Below are 20,733 nucleotides of genomic sequence, written 5' to 3'. Positions count from 1 at the left end.
AAAGTCATACAGAAAAGATTAGCTTAACTAATTTTGACACCTTTGTGGGAAAATGTTTCTGTTAAAGGTTTTATTTTCACAATAAAACATTTTTACAAATTAACAAATTGCAAAGACTGCGCCACAAAACAAATGACCAAATGCAAATTGACTGCAAAGATTTCTCAAAGTTGTTCTAACTCAAGGTGAGAAAAAAAAAAAATAGCAATACAGGTTGTCACAAACTCTGCTGTGCAAGCAGGCAGATAAGTACTAGCAATAGCAAAAAGCTCTAAAGAAATTGTTTTATGTAAAGTAATAAGGTTTCTTCACATTCACACCATATTCTGCGAGGGCAGGAGTCAGGTCCTCCATAGTCAATGTGTACTTCTTATCCTATACACACGAGGAGGAAGAAAATTATCAGGAACAAAAATAACTGAAAGCAGATGAAACCTTCCTCTTCTAGCAACACTCACACAGCGCTCTCTAAATATTGTACATCATATTTAAAGTGCCTGTTAAAATTAGACAAGCTTACCTTTGTCTTACTTCTTGAGCTTCCTGAGGCAGTGCCTTTCATTTTGCAGTACTGCAGCGCATCATTGGCAATGTCTGAGATAAATTTCTGAGATGCGAGGGAGATCAGACGAATTCTATGCATGGAAAAAAGAAAATAATTAATGACTTCTTCCCTTAATGGTTTACAGCCTATCTGTATCCTTACTTTGAAAAACACCACACACATAAACCTCAGATTTTCTCTGATCTTGTTCGGAGTGATCACAAAGCTGACATTAAAGAGTCTTACAAGGTTAGAGATGTTGCATTTTGGTTAAAAGGTTAAAGCCAGTTTGTTTTAAGCAAATCTAATCAGCCAACACTCCCTTTAATATCAGAAAGCACAGTGCTACCTGACTAATACAGTATTAAGATAAGAAATGCTGTATACCATTGGGAAATTCTTTAAATTAAGCAGGAGCATAGAAATATTTGACAATACAGTCATCTATTTGTGACTTCAACATGTTCCCAATGCCAGATTACATTAATTTCCGACTCATTCAGTGCCTTGAACTCGGGTTTTTAATGGTGAACTCATATTACATAAAGGCTTTTAAGTCATAGGTTTGTTAAGTAAATTGGTGGCTATCAATCAAACCTCTGAATGTACCAACTGAGCAGCCTTATGATTTGTGCTGTTTGTTTTGTTAGTCACACTCATATCAGGATTATGTACTCCTCCATGCGTGCACACTGACAGACACAAAGCTGTTCCTAGTATACAATTTCCCAGTCTATTTAAAGGACACATGTATAGGTGGAGCCTTTTTGCTGTATTTAATGTCTAAACTGACAAGTCCATGACATTAGACCAGAATTGAGTGTACTCACATCCTTGGATCAGAAGCCTCAAAGCCAGCCCGGTTGAGGTAGTAGCCTGTGACTGCATCAGGAATCTGATGGGGGGGGGGGGGGGGGGGTTAATAACTACTTATGTATATGCCAATCAAGCACTGATTAAGAAACATTACTGTCAAAAACATGTGAAGATATGATGTAGCAGGGTTAACTGACTTACCGTGGGAGTGTACTCTTCCAGCTGCATGAGGAAATCAGCCAGTGGCGTGGTGGAAACAGCAGGCTTCACATCTCCATTGGTGATGCCACCAGGAACATACACTCCATTGGAAACAGATGTGTCTGCAGACGGTGTCACCACAGCCGATGAGGACGAAGCTATAAAAAGAGACATCAAGAAGGGTCTATTAAATGCTTGGAAAAAGGGTGGCTTTACCCCTCTGGAAAATTAGGCAAAAGGAGGCCAACTGAACTTCTTTAAGTTTGTGAAGACGTTTCACGTCTTATCCAAAAGCTTCTTCAGTTCAAATAACGAAGGTGGAGAGTCCCAGATATTTAAACCCTAGTGCAGAATGTCACCTTTGGAGATAATCGTTGACCTACTATTAATCGTGTGTGACATGACATGAGCCAAGGAGTTAAAAAAGGGAATGAGTCATTAAACCAGAGGTTTCAAGTGAAATTAAAGTGAGACCTTGCCCCTCCCTATCATGACCTATTGAGGTTACCTGAGGCAAGGGTTGAAGTGTCTGGAAAGGGATCTCAAGATAGCATTGAAGGTGGCAGCTTGTGTTCAGTGATGTTTGTTGACACAGGGCAAAGATGGCCTATTTTACTCCTCTTTCAAACCATCTGTTTTGTCAGTCCAAAATGTGAACATTTGTATCATCAAAAGAGTGTAGCTGTGCATCTGCACCTAAAGGATAAGTTGCACCTTTTGCCGCTTGGTTATTTGGCCAGTGGTGTTGAGGATTTAGGTAAACTTGATTAAATTATAAACACACATGAATAGGGTCAGATTTTGATATCCACCACAAAAAACTATCTGGACACAGTTTCATCTTTTAGCATGACAATGACGCCAAACATATTGCTAATGCATTAAAAAATACCTGGAAAGAAAAATATACAATTAAGCACTATCACTCATGGATCGGGATCCCAAAGAACAAACTTCAACTTTACTGAAGAATAGTTGGACCACCTTGACAGACAACATAGCAAAAGGCAGCCAACATCCAAAGAAGCTTTAGATGTCCTTCAAGAAGCCTGGAAAACTATTGCTAAAGACTACTTGGAGAAGTAGTTTCCCATTTTTACATAAAAATTAAATCTATCTTAAGGATGGGGCCAAAGGGTCTTTCACCATCTCACAATGCTGTGACTGCACCAATTCCCCAACTCTCACTGAACGGTACCCATGGCCATTAATTAATGATCATGACAATTTCTATATTAGTAATCAGGAAACTGACCTAACAGTTAGTCAGTTGTGTTAGTTTCAGTCTTTATGCAAATGTAATGTTCACAAGGTTGGGGACCCCACAGTCAGCTGAAACTGAAGACGTCACTTGAATGAGTGATAAAACATATCTCAACAGTCAGATAAATAGAATCAGAACTTTCTGTGACGACTTAAAGAACCTACAAGAAAGCTTGCCTGAGAGAATTCAAGCTCTTTTAAATAATAAAGGTGATCATATCAAATATTCACTTTATTTTCAAGCTTGTGAGAATTGCACAAACTGTTTTTACCTTATATACTAACATTTTTGCAATACACTGTACCCATTTCCAATCTTCCCTGGCAAAATATAAGGAAATCATGGATGGCTTGAGACTTTTGCAAATTACTGTACTAACAATCTAAAAAATTGCTACAGTGGTTAAGTTAGTGATACGGACTTAACCTGAAACATGGTAGTTGGTAGGTTTTGTAATAAATATGTTTAAATCACTTTAGTGTAAGACGGCAGCCAGGTTAGTACGCGTTTCTCTCAGTCAGGCTTGGTAATGTTGACAAAGTCAATGTACATCGTGGAAAATTCCGACTTCCACAGCGAGATGAAATCATCAAATGCTCTCAGAATAATAACAAAGACAATAACAAAGCCACGTTACGTTACCATTACTTGTGACCGACGGGATGCTGCTCACGTTGGTTGTCGTATTATCATTGGCAATGCAATTACTTGCCGTTGACGATGTGGTAGAAGGCACTCCTGTTGTTACAGACTGATTTAAGTTGTCCATGTTCATGTTGGCGTTAGCTAACGAGCTAACCGTGGTTAACTAGCACCGAAATATGCAAAACACCACAAATCCGCGATTTATAGCTGTAAGACAAATATTTTACAAAATTCTGTTTTAGTATAACTCTACCCCTTAATTCAACGAAATGAATTACCAAAACTAAAAAAAAAACTATAACTCGTAGCAGAAGTGTTCCTAAGTCCTTTGCAGTAAAACGCTGAGCCACCACTGTAAAGTAGATCGCTTCACGTGACCTATAGTCATCCTCTTCTTCTATGTGTTTTATTGCTGACTGCACACCGCCTCCTACGCCCCCTGCCGTAGCGGAGACTGTAGGTTATAAATTAATACACTTTCTTCGTGATATTTAAAGCATTTAATTCAGATTTGTTCAAAATTATATTGTACTCACAAATATAAAATGATTAGTGTGTAATTATGTCTTCCAATAAATTGATGCGTTCTCATAAACTTAAAATGAATCCATTATGAAGACATGGGATCAGGCTCTGGCTTGAATAAGCAATCATGTTGCCCTGTCAGAAAATTCCTGTAAGAAATCAGCATTCAATTGATTGCAGTCTGCAATCTTTTGACATCTAGCGGTGCGATTTTATACCTTTAAACAGAGATTCACCTCTACTGGCGGTGCGAAGTGGTAGTTTACGAGGTGTACTGAATACAGCAGAGCGATCTCGTGAACACTGCAGGGGGCGTTAAGGGAGTGTCAGACATTTTCTCGGTTGATATTCTTGTTCGAAGAAGTGAGTCTCCGTTTTTGTGGTCAGTCTTTCACTGCAGTGGACTGTATGCTGAGCTCTGGACAAATTTTAGTCCTGTATTCGTCTGACCAACGCGGGAGACGGACGTTTGTGACAGTTGAATGGGACAAAACAGGTACTGACAGCCTTTATAAACGTGCAAGTTAAATTCTCCACAAACGTCGATTAGCGACTTTCACAAAGTTCCTCTCGTCCCCTGTTCAATAATCACTCAGTTTAGTCCACTTTTAAATGATTGGCAATTTTGTGCCTATCTCTGTAGGTTTAACGTGTTTACATATCGCCGTATTAAGGGAAGTATCGTGCATCTGTAGAGGACTGCTCAACCTGTAATCTCACGATTATGTATTTTCTTCGGTTTTGTGGCGGTGTACCTACAAGCTTTAATTTGTATCAAAGTTCACAGGCTGGCAAAATGACTGCTCCTGTCCGTGCCATCGTGGTAGGAGGAGGATGTCGGGGTGAAATCTACTCCCAGTATGCGTCTATTCATCCCGAACGAATGAAGGTTAGGAGAGGCTTGTGTTTCTGAGGGAAACATTTGTCAAAACGTCAGCATGTCTTCGTCTGTCGAAAGGAAATAGCTGAAATCTGAAATTAGTCTCCTAATTATAACCCTTCTATGCTCAAGTCATTGATGCAAGCTGTTCCTACCAATGTCACGTAGTAAGTTGTAATATGTATGTACCTTGATTTATTCACTTTGACCTCCTCAGGTTGTTGCAGTGGCTGATCCACGGAAATTTGCAAGGACCAAACTTCAAAAACAACACAAAATCGTGGAGGAAAACGTATTTGAAGGTGAGAGGAAGAGAGAAAAAGTGTCAAATCCTTATAATTATCTGCCTTGTCCTTACTGAGTCCTCTTTTATCCAGACTGGCAGGCTGTAGTTGAAAGAGACAAGTTTGCAGACGCTGTGTTAATTTGCACCCCAGATCGCCTCCATAAGGTAAACATTGTCTGCAGCAAATATTTATTGGTTTAAATTACTTTGAGATGTTCTTAAATTAATTATTATGGTGATCACATTTATGCTTCCTAGGAACCTGCTGTGGCCTTTGCAAAGAAGGGATACCATGTTCTTCTGGAGAAACCAATGGCAGTGAGTGTTTGTGGATGTTATTGATGAACTGAGTTTACAGTAATAATGAATCCCTGATTTGCACCAAAAGTTTTATTGTCTGAAGTTTGGACACACAGTTTGATTTTAGCTTCTTTTTAAAAAAATACTTTTTAACTTGTATTGTTTAGAAAAATGGCCCATTGAACCTCTCTCAGACCATTTATTTTAGCATTCTAAAATCTGAGGCAGTGTTTGAACAACAGTATCAACATCAAGCAAAGATATTTTCTTCTATCTTGAAATTTGTATTTAGAGAAGACAGTTTAAAATATAATGTTAAAAGTAGTCTGTGTTTTCTTTTAATTTTCTTTAATGTGAACTTTATTAGTGTGTGCTCAAATATGGAACTTTACAGGACACCATAAACTGGCTAATACTTAGACATTTTTTATGTATCTGTTCAAAATTACAGATGGCAAGAAAGACCAGTGAAAATTTCAGGCTTATCTTGAATAGTGTTTTAAATATTAAATATCTTCAAATAGGTCTTTAATGTACAAAAAAAAAAAAACTTCTGAAAGTGGGTCAACAGATTATTTTTTTCAAAGAAAGGACATCTGGAAAAGTATTTGATACATGAAGCTAAATTTTTACAGCAATTGTTCTACGTGTCCAAACTTTAAAGCTTTAAAATCTGCTGATTTGAGCTAGAGTGACCCAACAGTTGTTTGTTTTAGTTGCTTTCACGATTCACTATTCTGAGCAAAAGCTTTAACAAAACCACACACCCTCAGTATTTTACATCAAACTGAAGCACAGCGTCCCTCTTTTAATGTCCCCACATGACTTCAGACAACTGTAGAAGACTGCACGGCGATCGTGGAGGCTTGCATTCAGAGCGGCGTGATGCTGTCCGTGGGTCACGTTCTCCGGTACGATCCAGTCATCCACAAGATAAAGGTGAGCATTTTCTAGTGCACTTTATCCAGCTGTGACAGTTTTCTTCAGCAGGTAGTGGAATCTATTGTGGGTTCAAACACTTAAACTTCATCTGCCTAAAATCTATAGGAACTCTTTCTCATTCAAAACAGCCACACATTTACAGAATCAGCAGGATTGAGGAAAAATAAGCAAACAGAGCACTCTTTTGTGTTTGTGAAAGTGCAAAAAAAAAAACCCCATCAAAAACAGCATTTTAATCAAGAGTGCTGAGGCTGTTTTGACTTGATTAAGTCAAAACTACAATTTTCTCATACTTGGGAAAGTGGTAAAGAAAATTTACAAAATCTGTATGAGGGTTTTGCTGTTTTTTTTATTTATAAAAATAAATGGTCTTTTACAGAAGCTCATAGATGCTGGAGTCATAGGTGAAGTGATCCATATTCAGCACCTGGAACCGGTGAGCAGGCAGATACGATAGAAACAACAACAATAATAATAATAATAATAATAATAATAATAATAATAATAATAATAATAATAATAATAATAATAATAATAATAATAAATTATTATTATTATTATTACCATTGTTAAATTGAATTTAACAGACACATGTTGATTTTTCTTTTGTTGTTAATATTATATTGCAATATAAGACATAGTTTCATAATTAACATATTCATTAAGAAAATCATAATTTGGAGACATTTGCACATAGTTGTGGCCTGTGGACAAAATTTTGTAGCATTGTATGTTTTTGTTATGTTTTGGGTTTTTTCAGGGTTTTTAAAGTGTTATTCAATGTTAACATTTCTGCAGCATGGTTAAAAACAGAATCGATCTTTCTTCCAGGTTGGGTTTTATCACTTTGCTCACTCGTTTGTTAGAGGGAACTGGAGAAACGAAGCAGAGAGCTCTTTTGCTCTTCTCACTAAATCTTGCCATGACATTGACCTCATACATCACTGGGCTGGAGGGCGCAGGTATATCATTAGACAGTAGTCAGTGATTAAACTCAAGGCTCAATGTTCAAAAGTAAGATTTTCTTTCTCTTTTATTTTGGCCTAAAACAGCTAGAAAACTACATGTTTAGCCCAATTTTGTTGGACTAGAGGTAAATGGGGATGTTTTTTTGTGTAGTTTGATTATTTACTCTGGCAGTTTGTTCTTGGCAGGTGTGTGAAAGTGTCGTCATTTGGATCCGTCAGCCACTTCAATAAAGACAACAAGGTATGTTGTCTGTTCAGTGATCAAATGAAGATAATCAGTAGCCATGATGGGTAGAAATCTCTGTACTAAGCATGAATATAAAATGTGACGTTACTAGTTTTGTGTCAGCCAGCAGGGGCTGCAGATCGCTGCCTTAACTGCTCAGTAGAAAAAGACTGCCCGTACTCAGCATGCAAAATCTACTTGGACAGTGTGAAGAAGGTAAAAATTTCACCAATTTACTTTCATCATTTATGTACTTTTTTTATATACTTCTTATAAATAATTTTTGTGTTTTGTATGTTTGTGTGCTAGGGTCACACTGGCTGGCCAGTATCAGTCATATGCCCCAATTCACTCCCAGACATTGAGTCAGTAACAGAGGCATTGAAGACTGGACCGTATGGCCGCTGTGTCTATGAGTGTGACAATGATGTCTGCAGTAACCAGGTTAGAAAACACTGTGAAATCTGCAGCACTGACCCTTTCTGACTCAGTTATGCAGTATTAGGTTCCTATCAGGCATCAAAGATGCATTTAGAATATACAGAATATATTGTACTTCTACCTGCACCATTTTCATTATGTGTACTTTCTTTTTTCTTTAATCTCAACGAACAGTTATCTGCATATGAGTTAAAATAACTTAAACACAGTGAAATTTATTATTCATTTATTTATTTTTTAGCACAAGAAGCTTTCTGGTTTCTGCCGTTTTGCAGTTCTATACTGTACCTCTCATATTTAAGCAGGCTTTGTTGCAAGCAGGAAGATGGTGTGTGTGAGACTAAAAGACAGGTTGAATTTGGAGGACTGTAATTACAGAACCATTAGTTGTTGCTGAGATTAGTTTTTGTTTTGTAATTATGTGCATTTGCCCAAAATATTGGACATTGTCCCCATAGCTTAAATCAGCTGACTGACATACGAATTCCCAGACTGCACTTTGTTTATTTATTTATTTGGTCTGTGATTCTTTCCTTTTATCTCTTTTAACTTTTCTGATCTCCTGAGCAGGTTGTCAACATGGAGTTTGAAGGGGGTGTGACGGCAGCCTTTTCCATGGTGGCATTCACTGAGGAGATTTGTAAGCGAAAAACAACCATTTACGGCAGCAAGGTAGGACTGTAATTAATGTCTCTGGGAAAGATGAGAATGAGAGACTGAAGAAAATCACATAGAAACACATTAATTAGCAAATGAATTATATAAAAGTAAAAGTGTGAATGCTTACAGATACAGCAGGTAAGAAACATATATCACAGCACTGTTAATCCTTATAGACCCTGTAACAGTTCAAACTGTTAGAAGCATGTTATTTACTTCATAGGACAAAGGCACTCTTCTGCATCATAAAGCAGAACCGCAGACCAAAATCACCCATTCCATAATATGTTGAAAAATGGTTTAACAATGATATGTTATTATAATTAGGGATTTCCTGCCTCGTCATACATTCACAGAAATCTGTGTATTTCCATGTTTTTTTTTTTTATGACCATTTGATTTAAAAACTATTATATTTTAGCAATTCCTTATTTGATAAAACTGATTCAGTTGTTTTACAATACTTTCAATTTTGCTTTGGACACCCTCAAAAACAGGACAAAGTTTCAATATTCAGACAAAAACCTTGTTGATAAAACCAGTTCGATGAGCTATCATTCATACTACTGATGTGCGACTGATGAAATGATATCTCCTTGAATCTTTAGTATTTGATAAACATAGAGTTAAGTATTTTACTAAAATTCAGCTCTTTCCTACATAATGAACTGGGTCTTCTCAGGGCGAGCTCTCATGCAATGGCCACGAGATCCATGTGTTCAACTTCCTGACCCAGAAATCCAGAAAGCACACAGCAGACTACAACACTACCAGGCAGTTCGGTATGAGTGGACATGGTGGAGCAGACTACTGCCTTATGCATGCCTTCATTTCTGCTGTGGCAGTGAGTGCTCATTACACTTTTTTTTATTTTTTAAAATATCTAATTTTAGATAAGATTTGTTGTTGCTGAGTTCTACTTCCACTTGAGATTGTCTGTATTTGCTTTTCTTGTACCTGTGATGCAGGACTTAAAGGATGCATGTGTCGTATCTATGTGTATCTGCTCTGTGATGGCTAATTTTTGTTTTCATATATCTTTATATGCATACAGAACAATGATCCATCACTGATACGGTCTGGTCCTGTGGAGACACTGCAGAGTCATTTGCTGGTGTTTGAAGCTGAGCGCTCACGACTAGAGAGCAGAGTGCTGCACTGTGGGGACATTAAACAGAGCTAAAAAAAATACCTACAACATTTTTTTTTAGCATATTTTGTTATAGCTTCTTAATAAATCAGTGTAGTAATACCTATATTGTTAGTTATTGAACAAAACTATTAAACTTTCTCATTTGTCAATTACTAGATTTATATCCACACACTGACATATATAACAAGAACTTTTTTCTAGTGAAGCAAAGATGTCCTGAGAACGTATGATGATTAATGACAATGACACTCACTTCCTAAAATGATTACATAACTGATTCATGTCAGAAAAAGAAATATTAATTTCAAGGGACTGCCTGGTTTAATAAATGCTAAATAAAATCTGTTTTTAGTCTTGTGTCTTTAGTTTCCACATTTTTTTTTTCTTCCACACACTATCACGCTACAAAGCCTGACACTAGTCTTGAGGCAGTAGGACATGGAAAATATGTACTATTTAAAGAAAAAAGTAATCTTGAATTTAATGGCAACCGCACTCAAATTTTGAGACTGTGTGTCACATCCAATCTTCAGCACCTGGACTCTTCTGCTCCAAAGCCATGCTATTGTAAGACATGCTGTTTGCCATCGCTTTGCTGAAATGTGAAACCTCTTCCATAAAAAAGATGTTTGGATGAAAGCGTATGATGCTCTGAAACCTGTAATCTTTTTTTTTTTTGGTCCCAATAATTTATTACATTTTGACATCAGGACAAATGGAGTACATGAGACCTCAGTTATTAATGAAAACATGAATTTCACAACTTATCACACCACTTTACAACTGCTCATTGAGGCAAATAGGTAGGGAAATATTGGGTGAATGATCGGGCACAAGCACACGACTCTGTCAGATCTTTATGTAACAAGAAAGCTTATTTACACAACACCAAGACACTGAAGAAGTCACTTGGATGAGTGATGAAACGTTTCTTCCAATGAAAACGTTACATCCAGATGAACAGAATCAACTTTTGGGGATGCAGAACACCAAGTGCAGTAAAAAGTGATATTTTTTTAATTAAAAATAATTTTTTAAATGGAGGCTGTATGATAAAAAAAAGTATTTCTATACTATAAAATTAAAACAAAAAGACATTTTAAAGTGGCACATGGCAGCAGGTTTCCATGTAACAAAATTATGTTGTGATTCCATTTTTGCTATCGTTACCATTTAAAGTAACATAACATATATGAAACATAACAAGCAAAGGTCTTCACCATTTCAATCCAGAGCTTGGAGAGAAATTGACTATCACAGCAGTTGCAAAGCAAGGATTTACTAGCAAGCAGAAATTTGTTGGATTGCAAAACCACTGACCATCGACTGACAGCATGGGAAAAGTAAGTGCATGAATAAATGAATAAGTTCTTCAAGTCATTTGTTTTTGAATCAGGTGTTTAAACTTGAAATTCATATTTGCAAATCTAAAGATTGTACAATTTTTTTTTACATTCCTGCATTTTTTCTGTGCAGTCCTGTGAAAGGAAACCTTTTGAATCACTGTTTTGTTGTAACAAGAGTAAAAAGCATCTTTTAGTTATTGTATTTATTTTGAACCTTTAAAGCAGCTTGTGGTAAATATAACAGACTCTCTGTCACGGTCCTCGGTCGGTGACCCAGTGTTTTGTGTTTTGTATTATTATTGTTATGAATTGAACTTAAATTTGTTATGATTTTTCATTGCTAGTCTCTTGGTTTTTGTTTCTGTATTTCTAGTTCTGTAAGCTCTTTAGCATCTCCTTATTTCCAGTCTTTACCTTTTGTTAATGTGCCTTCCCTCTGTTCACTGTCTTGTCTCTCTGTGCCTTTACTGTGGGACACAAATTTCTTGTTTTCCAGTTTCCTGAGACCTTACTTTTTTTAGCTTCTAGTTATTATGCTTTATTTTCTGTTACCCCTATTTCAGCTCTCTAGAGCGTAAGCTCATTTAGTTCATCCCTCTGTGTCCTGCAAGTCCTGCATTTGGCACCTATCTCCTTCCTTCCACACAGCTGTAGCCTTTACACACAGTTACTGAATTTGACTCATTTAAAATTTTAAAGGTAAACAAAATAATAACCACTGACCAAATTTAAAAAAGCAAAACAAAACAAAAATAATATTAATAATGATAACAAAAAAACGCATTACAAAACTTAAATCTTCAGATAAAATGAACTGTTTTCATTTTGTTTATATCTATGTAAAAATGAAATATTTCTAATGCTCTGCTTTTTCCTTTAAATGTGGTGTCATATCATGATAAAAAAAAATTACTTGAAATGTGTATTGAAACAGAAAACATAAACCTACAATATATTTTTCACTACAGTTAACATTTTAATAACAGAACAGTGGTTTCTAGAATATATTTTTCATTTCATTATTGTTTAATCCACAAAACTTCTTTTAGTTCTTTAAGAAAATGTCTTACAGTGAAATAAATACAACTAAATCTTTTTTTTTTTTTTTACATCTTGAATCCTGTCTGGCAGCTTTGGCAATCAGAATTATGATCTCAGTGTCAGTCACTGTCATTTATTCAGCACCAGTGTTTTGATGGGTATCAGTACATCAACACTGAAATGGTTTAACTGTAAATAATAGCAAGAATAAAACAAAGCAGATCACAACAAAACTTGTACCATGACTTCATATATTTGAGTATGTTTGCCCTTTATGTTTACCTGGTTGTTGAATGTCCCTGACAGGCAAAGATGAAGACAAAGTGGCTAGAGGACAGCAGCCCTGAATCCCTCCAACACCCTCCCGAAAAAACATATTGGACCACATTTGGTGCTCTGCTGGCGAGAAGCTCCAGCCCTCAGCCCTCCACCTCTGGCTTCCAGCATAGACGACCCAAGTATGCCAATCAAGAGGTGAGTAGAAAGCATATTCATAAGCTCATAGACAATGTAAATGTTTTGACATCTTCTAAATCCTACAAAAACAAGAACTGAGCGGTGAAAAAATACAAACTGGCATTGTAGACAAGCCAAGAGTTTTGACACACATTACTCCATCTCTAACAGGTAAACACTGCCCAGCCAGTGAAGAGGTCAATCCCCCAGCCCTCCACCTCTGGTTTACACTTGAACCGTGACTGGAGAGCAAGGAGATCCAGCCCTCAGCACTCCACCTCTGCCTTCAAGCGTGGGAGAGAGGAGGCTGACCAGGAAGAGGTGAGTAAGCACAATGCTGTAAGCATCAGTGGTGGATATTTCAAGAAAAAAAAATACTGTCATGTATTCACTGTATTCACTTCAGCTTTAAATGTTTGTTGTCTGATCTCACTGTGCTGCACACACACCATACCCGCAGTCATTAGTGGCTTATACAGTCTCTATTTCTGACCCCTTCTATGCACATTACTGCCACCTTCTGGCACTAGCAGCATGTAGCAGCACACTATATTTGAACTCATGTTGGTTACATAAAGGTACATTTTGTTGCACTTTGCTAACTATTTCAGTATTCACAAACCAATTACCACCCCCAGTGTGCATACAGAACTGACTTCTGTTGAAGTTATCTGTAGTATTTTTGAAAAAAATAAAAGAAACTGCTAACGTAAGAATAATAGTTAGCATTTTCGGTGCTTAACATCAAGTGATATCTCACAGCTACCCCCTGGTCGGCGAGTGAGGAGATCCAGCCCTCAGCCCTCCAGCTCTGGCTTCCAGCATGGACGACAGGTGGGTGCTCATCAGGAGGTGAATAGAACGTATATTGTATGCTCACAGAGAAGTACATGTTTTAACATTTTCTAAATTCTACAAATACAAGATGTGAGTGATAAAAACAAACAAACACCTGTTTCTAAAACTGGCATTTTCAGATAAACGAAGATCATGTGGTCCAACCAGTCTTCTACCTCTTTTTACAACCCTGGAAGAGAGGAGGCTGACCAGGAAGAGGTGAGTAATCACAATGCTGTAAGCATCAGTGGTGGATATTTCAAGAAAAAAAAAATACTGTCATGTATTCACTTCAGCTTTAAATGTTTGTCCTCTGATCTCTAATGACTGGAGCATTTTTAACCTGTTTGTTCCTTTTCGTTACTGCAGCAGGAACGCCAAAGATTCCGGAGCGGGTACTACAGAGTCCAGACTGACACCGACGGGTCCCGCCCCACCGTGTGCTTCCCTTATTGTTTTCTACCAAAAATTGTTAATGTTAATATTGTATATTGTATTTTGACTTTTCATGTTATGACATAAAACAAACAAAATAAAAACCAACTAATCTAATGGACCAGTTTTAGATTTTTATTGATTTGATGGGATGTTTCCAAAGGGTCGCGCCTATCTGTCTTTTAATGTTTTGTTTTATGTTTTCATTTATTTTATGTTTTTTAAGGTTAATAAAAAATTGCTAAAAGATTCAGTAAAGCCTTAACATTGTTTGCATTAAACTAATTCATTGTTTGGATTTTGAGAATATGGTTTCACTTCTTTATCAATCTGCAAACTGCCACTAATGAAAGAAAGCTCATGCTCAAACCATTATCTGCCCTGGTTTATTGATGAGTTTTGTTGTATTGCTAGTTCATTTTTCTCTCGCTCTCACAATGATGTGCGGTCATTCATTGACAAATGTACAAAGTAGAGAATGCCGCCGCCCGGTACACATTGCACCTGACCCCTATGGCGCCTCCTGCAGGAGGATAGGCCCATGTCCCTTTTTCAGGCTGTGCCCCGGCCGGGTCCCAAGGACTAAGGCCCGGGCACCAGACACTCGCCCTCGGCCACCCTCCCTGGGCCTGGCTCCAGGGCAGAGCCCCGGTAACACTATCCTGGGCAGGGTGAACTGTTCCCTTGATATTGTATTCATAGGGGTCTTCTGAACCTTTGTCTGGTTCCTCACCCAGGACAAATTGGCCATGGGAGACCCTGCCGGGGTACCAAAGCACCCGGGACAACACAGCCCCTGGGATCCCTGGGACACAGAAACCCCTCCACTACTATAAGGTAGCTATTCGCAGAGGGGATGGTGTAGAGCGTAGCCTTAAAAAAATCCAGCAATGGCCTATCTATTTTAACTAAAATCCTTATCATAAATGTCCTTTGTTTCAAAGTTCGAGGAGTCAATTTTAAGGAAGGGAAAAAGTGAGTAAAGGCTGAGGTATGCCAAACACAAGAATTGGACTGAAAATCAGTGAACTCAATTCCTGTGGTAGGATATATATATTAACATGTGATTCAGAACCATAACATTTGAAAAATACCATAATGCAACATTAATAGTGAAACACATATAACAAAGTGGGAAAGGGTATAAAATCAAACAGGAAAAGTCAATAAATTTAGCCAAGTAGCTTTGGTATAGCAGCTAGTTATGTACAGAAGTTCCACCATTTGTGGGGATAGCAGAATAATACAACTTTGTACAGTCAGACAAGTAGCACTGAAAATGTCCAACTGCTGAAGTCATGAGATTAACTTTAACTTTATTACCATTACCTTTTCTGTATACTCTCGTTGATGTGTGCAGTATCCTTTGTGTATGGAAAGCCTGAATATTGCAGTAATGGGAGATTGTTTTGTTTCAGATCGAGCTTCTCTTTGATGTGCTGATCCACATCGTTAGCATTCTGGTTCAGCAACATCCTCTGTTTTTCCTGATTCTTCACACTAGATGGAGCCATCTAGTGTGAAGCACTCCAAGCACTGAATGTTGTTCCAAATTTGATACTGAAATTAGAGATCAGCAGGTATAAAATCACCGCCCACTGACCATTCAGTTCTTTGGAAAATAGTGTCACCATTCCTGGAAGATCCCTCTGACCCCCTGCAAGCAATTTTGTTTTCAGATCATTACACAGCTCAACAGATAAAACTGTCTCTTAAAGATTGATTTAATGAAATACTTGATAATAATCCTTCTAATTGCCCTGTGCCTTAAAAACAGAGCAGTGATATTAAGTCTGCTAACTTAAACAGCATTTTTGCCACTTTGCTTTCCTGGCTATCCATATATTTCCAGTCTCGCTGACCAAAGTCCTTAAACACATTCAGAAATTCACACACCTCTTTTGTTACTAAACTACTGTAGAGCCCTTTTCCTTTCACACACACGTTCATGTCACTACTTTGTCTGCAGCAGCTTTATTGTTTTCCGCCTGTATTGTGAGTTTAATCTCTTAAGATTTTTCGGGTAGTATAGTTTTATCTTCCTTTGAAAAATCAACTGCTCTGCTGCCACTACACTCTTTCATGTTTGTGATTGGTCAGATGCTACCAATGCCACTCCTTACATGGAAACGTGCAGGGGAAACCCTGGATTTACTCAACAAGCTGTTAACTAGCTTTGTGATCACTTTTTTTTGTTGCAGATGTTAGGGTAAGTGAATCCAGATAACAGAGAGACACCCTGAGTATATTGAAGGGAGGCAGGCAGTGTTGGACCCTTTAATAACTCTGCTGGAAAACTGAACTCATATTTTCCAGCAAAGATTTCACATGTAGAAACTGTTTCTTCTCCATCAGTAGTGCATACAGCTCCCCCTTCAACTCACCATTCTTGGTTATCAGGCTATTTAAGCACTGGCAAGCCTTAAGTTAAAAAACATCTTAGCGTTTGTTTTTAAAAGGATTCCAACATCAAGGGGACCTAATACCAAGCACAACAGATATCTATTACTTTAGAAGTTGGCAAAATCACAGTGAAACTGACAGTAAAGTGTATTCTCTGTGCAACACTAACCCTGAAACACGTGTCTTCAGTATGCTGCATAGTTTTTAGAAATTTCCTGTTATCAAATTTATCAGATTTGTCAGGTATGGTTGCAAATTAAATCTCAATTCTGCTAACTTCTCTCCCATTCAAGGATCTGAAAACCAAACCAACAATGAGGGACAATTTTATTAAGAAAGGTGGACTCAAATGTGCATTTAAAAGAAAAATATAATGGACAAAATAATGACCACTGCTAGTGCTAGTTCAACCTCTTAGTAGATGAATTTAAAAATCCTTAGTGGCTTCCTTCTTGCGTGATTCATTGGAAGAAAACTTGATCTCTGATTTTAAACCTTGAGATCAAGGTCAGCAAATTGTACTTAGATTTTTAGTAGATGTACCTATGGTATTAATTTGAAAATCCTACATCTTCTCATTCTTGAGTCATCACAAAGTTGGATGTCCATGCCGAACGTGTGGCCATCCACCACCCGCCTGTTGGGGTGACAACAATACCCTATCAACCGTTTATGACTGAAGGGAGAAAAGCAGCAAAGGATTCACAAAAGATGCCAACATTTAAATTTGAGAAAAAAATTATTTAAAAAAAAATGAAAAAACAAAAGTCTCTGTAACTGACAGGTTTTTAACTCCATCCATCCATCCATCCATCATCCATCCATCATCCATCCATCCATCATCCACCCATCCATCCATCCATCCATCCATCCATCCATCCATCATCCATCCATCCATCCACCCATCCACCCATCCACCCATCCACCCATCCATCTTCTTCTCTGTATCCAGAGCCAGGTCTCGAGGTTTTTAACTGAATATGTGAAATCTGTTTCTATCATATTTAGAATTTTAATGTAAGGGGTCAAAATATCATCCAGCCTCTGTAAAATGTCTCTAGAGCAGGCAAACAGGTACAGCCCCAGTCAAATATATGCACACACCCAAGGGCAGGGAAGTTTCTCATTATCCGAGACAAGTCATAATAAAAACCAACACGAAACTCTTTGACTGTTTACACAATGAACATGAAGTCAGTGCAGGAAGCTTACTGCATCAATTCGGTTGATGTTCTTTTGTTGAGTGTTTCATTATAAAATATGGGAAATAATGAAAAATAAAGAAATACTCCTTTTTAAAAATATATTTGTTATCCTTTTAACAGCTTTATTTGACAGAAACAGTGAAGATCGACAGGAAAGGCATGCGGCAAAGGGCCACAGGTTGGACTAGTACCCAGGCCCGCCACTTTCAGCCATGCGGCATATGGTCACCTGCTCATCCAGCCGAGCTAAACCGGCATCCAAGAAGTACTCCATTTTGACTGAGTGTGTCCAAACCTTTGACTGATACTGTAAAAAAACAAAACAAAAAAACAACTTACTCGTCTCTGCTGGTGATATCTTTGAATTTCTCAGTGCATGGCTGCTTGGCTGCCTTGGCTTTGTGACGCTGCCACTGCAGGTTTTTCAGGTCTGCTTCAGCCACATTAAAAGTATACTTCAGCAATGAGTCTTTTCATAATTACAGTGTAATGAATTGTGATCGCTGATATGTGAAAGATGTCTGTGTAATCAGGATTTACTGGTTATTATTTTGTGTTGCATCTTACAAGCAGCTTTCAACTAAAATTATTTAAGGAAAAACAAATGTATTTTTATTCTCAGTTAACTTACTCACAAAAATTATTCATCAGTCAGCATAGACACTTGAAGAACAAAAGCTGGAGCTGCATACCTGTGTGATGTGTTCTCATATATATCATACATTACAGCCACAGGCATTAGTGTGTGGAACACCTGTACAGATGAAGTTAAGAAAGGTACATCTATACAAAAATGTACACAATTGTTTAAAAACAATAAATTTTATGAATATAGGAAATGTTCCTCTTAGTGACTGAGATGTCCTATTGTGTTATAATAAAGCTTTGTCCTGATTTTTATTGATTAAGCAAAGCGTAACCCAAACTTAAAGTATTCATTAAGGTGTTTGTCACATAGGCATAATTCCATATGAAGCAAATTACAAACATCATAGGGTGTTTAGCTTAGGTAAAAATGTAGTTTGTTGTTGTTTTGGTTTAAGAGCTTAAATTGTTTCATGTGTGTATTGTATATGAGTTTAGACTTGTATACAGTTAAAAATGTATCGATCGTTTAATGTCGAATTTGGAATATTGATTTGTAAACAATGGAATTTGAAATAAGAGGGTAGGAACAGAAAATGTGAAACTTCATCTTACTTCTTTTTGAGCATAAACATTGTGTAGACATAGAAATATTCATGAAAATATAATGTTTTCAAGTTTTTCATTCCTCTTGTAAATCTTGAAATATCTGTGTATCATTTTCAGAGCTTCCTTGTTCTTGTTAGACTTCAGTCTCAGTTTTAGAGTTTTGATTTGTGTCACGGCTACCGGGGCAAGCCATGTGGTGTTTGTTGAGAAAGGACCCAATATGCAGGAAATGGCAAGATGCAGGTGAGCGTTTATTTACAAAATGGAAAACAGGAAATGAGGCACGAGAGAACTACTTAAAACCTAAACTGGGAAAACTAATAAGGAGACCTGAAATAATAATAAAGCAAGATGAAGACCAGAGAGACGCAGGACGAATGAAGAGAACACCATGAAATGCAGATGGAGTGACAACCAGCATAGGCAACACACTATATATACATATATATGTTGTGGGAAATACATCATTTTTTACAAAGCTTTAGTAGTGGCATATTGTGAAAACTTTTATAACATAAGTAGTGATGATCATTTTATACACACATTGCAAATGTGCTCATGAAGAGTTAGCATTCAGTCTTCTGAGGGTCATAAGCTTCATCTGGTGGGACTGTCCAGATGACATATTGTGAAAGGTGACTTAGAGTGCAGTAGAGGTCAATGCAAACACGCTTACAGACACAGACAGCACGTAGATTCACTTCTAGGTCAGAGGTAAGCTACATTTCCTTGCAACTGCATTTTGTGCCTGCACAATATGACACACATATCTGTACAGACACAAGGTAACGAGGGAACTAGACACAGGAGGGAGACACAGCTGAACCTAATGAACATTACGAGGAGGAAACAGCCAGAAAGCATGAAGCTAGATCCAGAAAAACTAGACATTACACAGAGACATGACAGAACTGGAGCAGAGGGAGTACAGAACCAAAACCAAAGATAATATATAACAATCAAGACAAAACCACTGAGTCCAGAGACTCAGGACCATGACAATTTGTTCCCTCAGTGCTTGCCCATTTCTGCATCCTACATTTTTGCCCAGATTCCACAATACCTAACAGACTAGCTGATAGGGATACCTTAAAGTATATCCAGCTTTAACTGTTGTTACAACAGTAAAGAAAAGGACAAAATGGTGACTAAGACAATGAGTTCATTAAAAAAAAAATAACTTTACCGATGTATGTATATATATATATATATATATATAAAACACCCAGCACGCCCCTGCGGGCGGTTTATCCTTCAAGCTCGGGTCCTCTACCAGAGGCCTGGGAGCTTGAGGGTCCTGCGCAGTATCTTAGCTGTTCCCAGGACTGCGCTCTTCTGGACAGAGATCTCCGATGTTGTTCCCGGGATCTGCTGGAGCCACTCGCCTAGCTTGGGAGTCACCGCACCTAGTGCTCCGATTACCACGGGGACCACCGTTACCTTCACCCTCCACATCCTCTCGAGCTCTTCTCTGAGCCCTTGGTATTTCTCCAGCTTCTCGTGTTCCTTCTTCCTGATATTGCTGTCATTCGGAACCGCTACATCGATCACTACGGCCGTCTTCTTCTGTTTGTCTACCACCACTATGTCCGGTTGGTTAGCCACCACCATTTTGTCCGTCTGTATCTGGAAGTCCCACAGGATCTTAGCTCGGTCATTCTCCACCACCCTTGGGGGCATCTCCCATTTTGACCTCGGGACTTCCAGGTTATACTCGGCACAGATGTTCCTGTACACTATGCCGGCCACTTGGTTATGGCGTTCCATGTATGCCTTGCCTGCTAGCATCTTGCACCCTGCTGTTATGTGCTGGATTGTTTCTGGGGCATCTTTACACAGCCTGCACCTGGGGTCTTGCCTGGTGTGATAGACCCCAGCCTCTATGGATCTTGTACTCAGAGCTTGTTCTTGTGCTGCCATGATTAGTGCCTCTGTGCTGTCTTTCAGTCCAGCTTTGTCCAGCCA

At 38.0% G+C, this 20,733-nt stretch overlaps 3 protein-coding genes across 6 annotated transcripts; 2 read left to right on the top strand and 1 right to left on the bottom strand.

Moving 5' to 3' along the window:
• Nucleotides 1–55: 55 nt before the first annotated feature.
• Nucleotides 56–3,885, bottom strand: taf10 (TAF10 RNA polymerase II, TATA box binding protein (TBP)-associated factor). 2 transcript variants are annotated; one of them, XM_026153916.2, is made up of 5 exons: nucleotides 3,468–3,885; nucleotides 1,562–1,719; nucleotides 1,375–1,439; nucleotides 521–635; nucleotides 56–375 (listed from the first exon to the last, which is right to left on the bottom strand). In XM_026153916.2, the coding sequence occupies exons 1-5, from the start codon at nucleotides 3,598–3,600 to the stop codon at nucleotides 286–288; spliced, it is 561 nt and encodes a 186-aa protein (XP_026009701.1). In that variant the 5' UTR covers nucleotides 3,601–3,885; the 3' UTR covers nucleotides 56–285. The 2 variants fall into 2 exon arrangements, with proteins under 2 accessions (XP_026009701.1, XP_026009702.1); XM_026153917.2 differs by having other exon boundaries at nucleotides 3,474–3,883.
• A 405-nt stretch (nucleotides 3,886–4,290) lies between these two features.
• On the top strand, nucleotides 4,291–10,208 carry LOC113013738 (putative oxidoreductase YteT). Its single transcript, XM_026154876.2, has 14 exons — nucleotides 4,291–4,491; nucleotides 4,776–4,884; nucleotides 5,093–5,177; nucleotides 5,253–5,326; nucleotides 5,420–5,479; nucleotides 6,293–6,400; nucleotides 6,783–6,839; nucleotides 7,235–7,365; nucleotides 7,558–7,612; nucleotides 7,721–7,813; nucleotides 7,907–8,041; nucleotides 8,609–8,710; nucleotides 9,381–9,542; nucleotides 9,753–10,208. The coding sequence occupies exons 1-14, from the start codon at nucleotides 4,478–4,480 to the stop codon at nucleotides 9,879–9,881; spliced, it is 1,314 nt and encodes a 437-aa protein (XP_026010661.1). The 5' UTR covers nucleotides 4,291–4,477; the 3' UTR covers nucleotides 9,882–10,208.
• A 280-nt stretch (nucleotides 10,209–10,488) lies between these two features.
• On the top strand, nucleotides 10,489–14,264 carry LOC145423339 (uncharacterized). Of its 3 annotated transcripts, none has more exons than XM_080295657.1 (5): nucleotides 10,489–12,712; nucleotides 12,866–13,015; nucleotides 13,457–13,528; nucleotides 13,672–13,750; nucleotides 13,904–14,264. In XM_080295657.1, exons 1-4 carry the CDS (start codon nucleotides 12,551–12,553, stop codon nucleotides 13,738–13,740), a joined length of 453 nt encoding a protein of 150 aa, XP_080151783.1. In that variant the 5' UTR covers nucleotides 10,489–12,550; the 3' UTR covers nucleotides 13,741–13,750; nucleotides 13,904–14,264. The 3 variants fall into 3 exon arrangements, with proteins under 3 accessions (XP_080151783.1, XP_080151782.1, XP_080151781.1); XM_080295656.1 differs by having other exon boundaries at nucleotides 13,901–14,264; XM_080295655.1 differs by lacking the exons at nucleotides 13,457–13,528; nucleotides 13,672–13,750 and having other exon boundaries at nucleotides 13,901–14,264.
• Nucleotides 14,265–20,733: the final 6,469 nt, after the last annotated feature.

The sequence above is a fragment of the Astatotilapia calliptera genome, chromosome 20 (assembly GCF_964374335.1).
Source record: "Astatotilapia calliptera chromosome 20, fAstCal68.1, whole genome shotgun sequence".
NCBI classification, from domain to species: Eukaryota; Metazoa; Chordata; class Actinopteri; order Cichliformes; family Cichlidae; genus Astatotilapia; species Astatotilapia calliptera.
The sequence above is the reverse complement of the archived record's forward strand: the minus strand, read 5'-3'. Positions and strand labels throughout refer to the sequence as shown.

Excerpts from the sequence above, each read along its gene's own strand:
- LOC145423339 (XM_080295655.1), top strand. The coding sequence starts at position 12,551 with ATGAAGACAAAGTGGCTAGAGGACAGCAGCCCTGAATCCCTCCAACAC. Across the intron at positions 12,713-12,865 it reads CCAAGTATGCCAATCAAGAG|GTAAACACTGCCCAGCCAGT; the intron begins GTGAGTAGAAAG and ends CATCTCTAACAG. Across the intron at positions 13,016-13,900 it reads AGGAGGCTGACCAGGAAGAG|CAGGAACGCCAAAGATTCCG; the intron begins GTGAGTAAGCAC and ends TCGTTACTGCAG.
- LOC113013738 (XM_026154876.2), top strand. Across the intron at positions 7,366-7,557 it reads CACTGGGCTGGAGGGCGCAG|GTGTGTGAAAGTGTCGTCAT; the intron begins GTATATCATTAG and ends TGTTCTTGGCAG. Across the intron at positions 7,814-7,906 it reads ACTTGGACAGTGTGAAGAAG|GGTCACACTGGCTGGCCAGT; the intron begins GTAAAAATTTCA and ends TTTGTGTGCTAG.
- taf10 (XM_026153916.2), bottom strand. The coding sequence starts at position 3,600 with ATGAACATGGACAACTTAAATCAGTCTGTAACAACAGGAGTGCCTTCT. Across the intron at positions 1,720-3,467 it reads CCCGTCGGTCACAAGTAATG|CTTCGTCCTCATCGGCTGTG; the intron begins GTAACGTAACGT and ends CTCTTTTTATAG. Across the intron at positions 636-1,374 it reads GAGGCTTCTGATCCAAGGAT|AATTCGTCTGATCTCCCTCG; the intron begins GTGAGTACACTC and ends TTCCATGCATAG.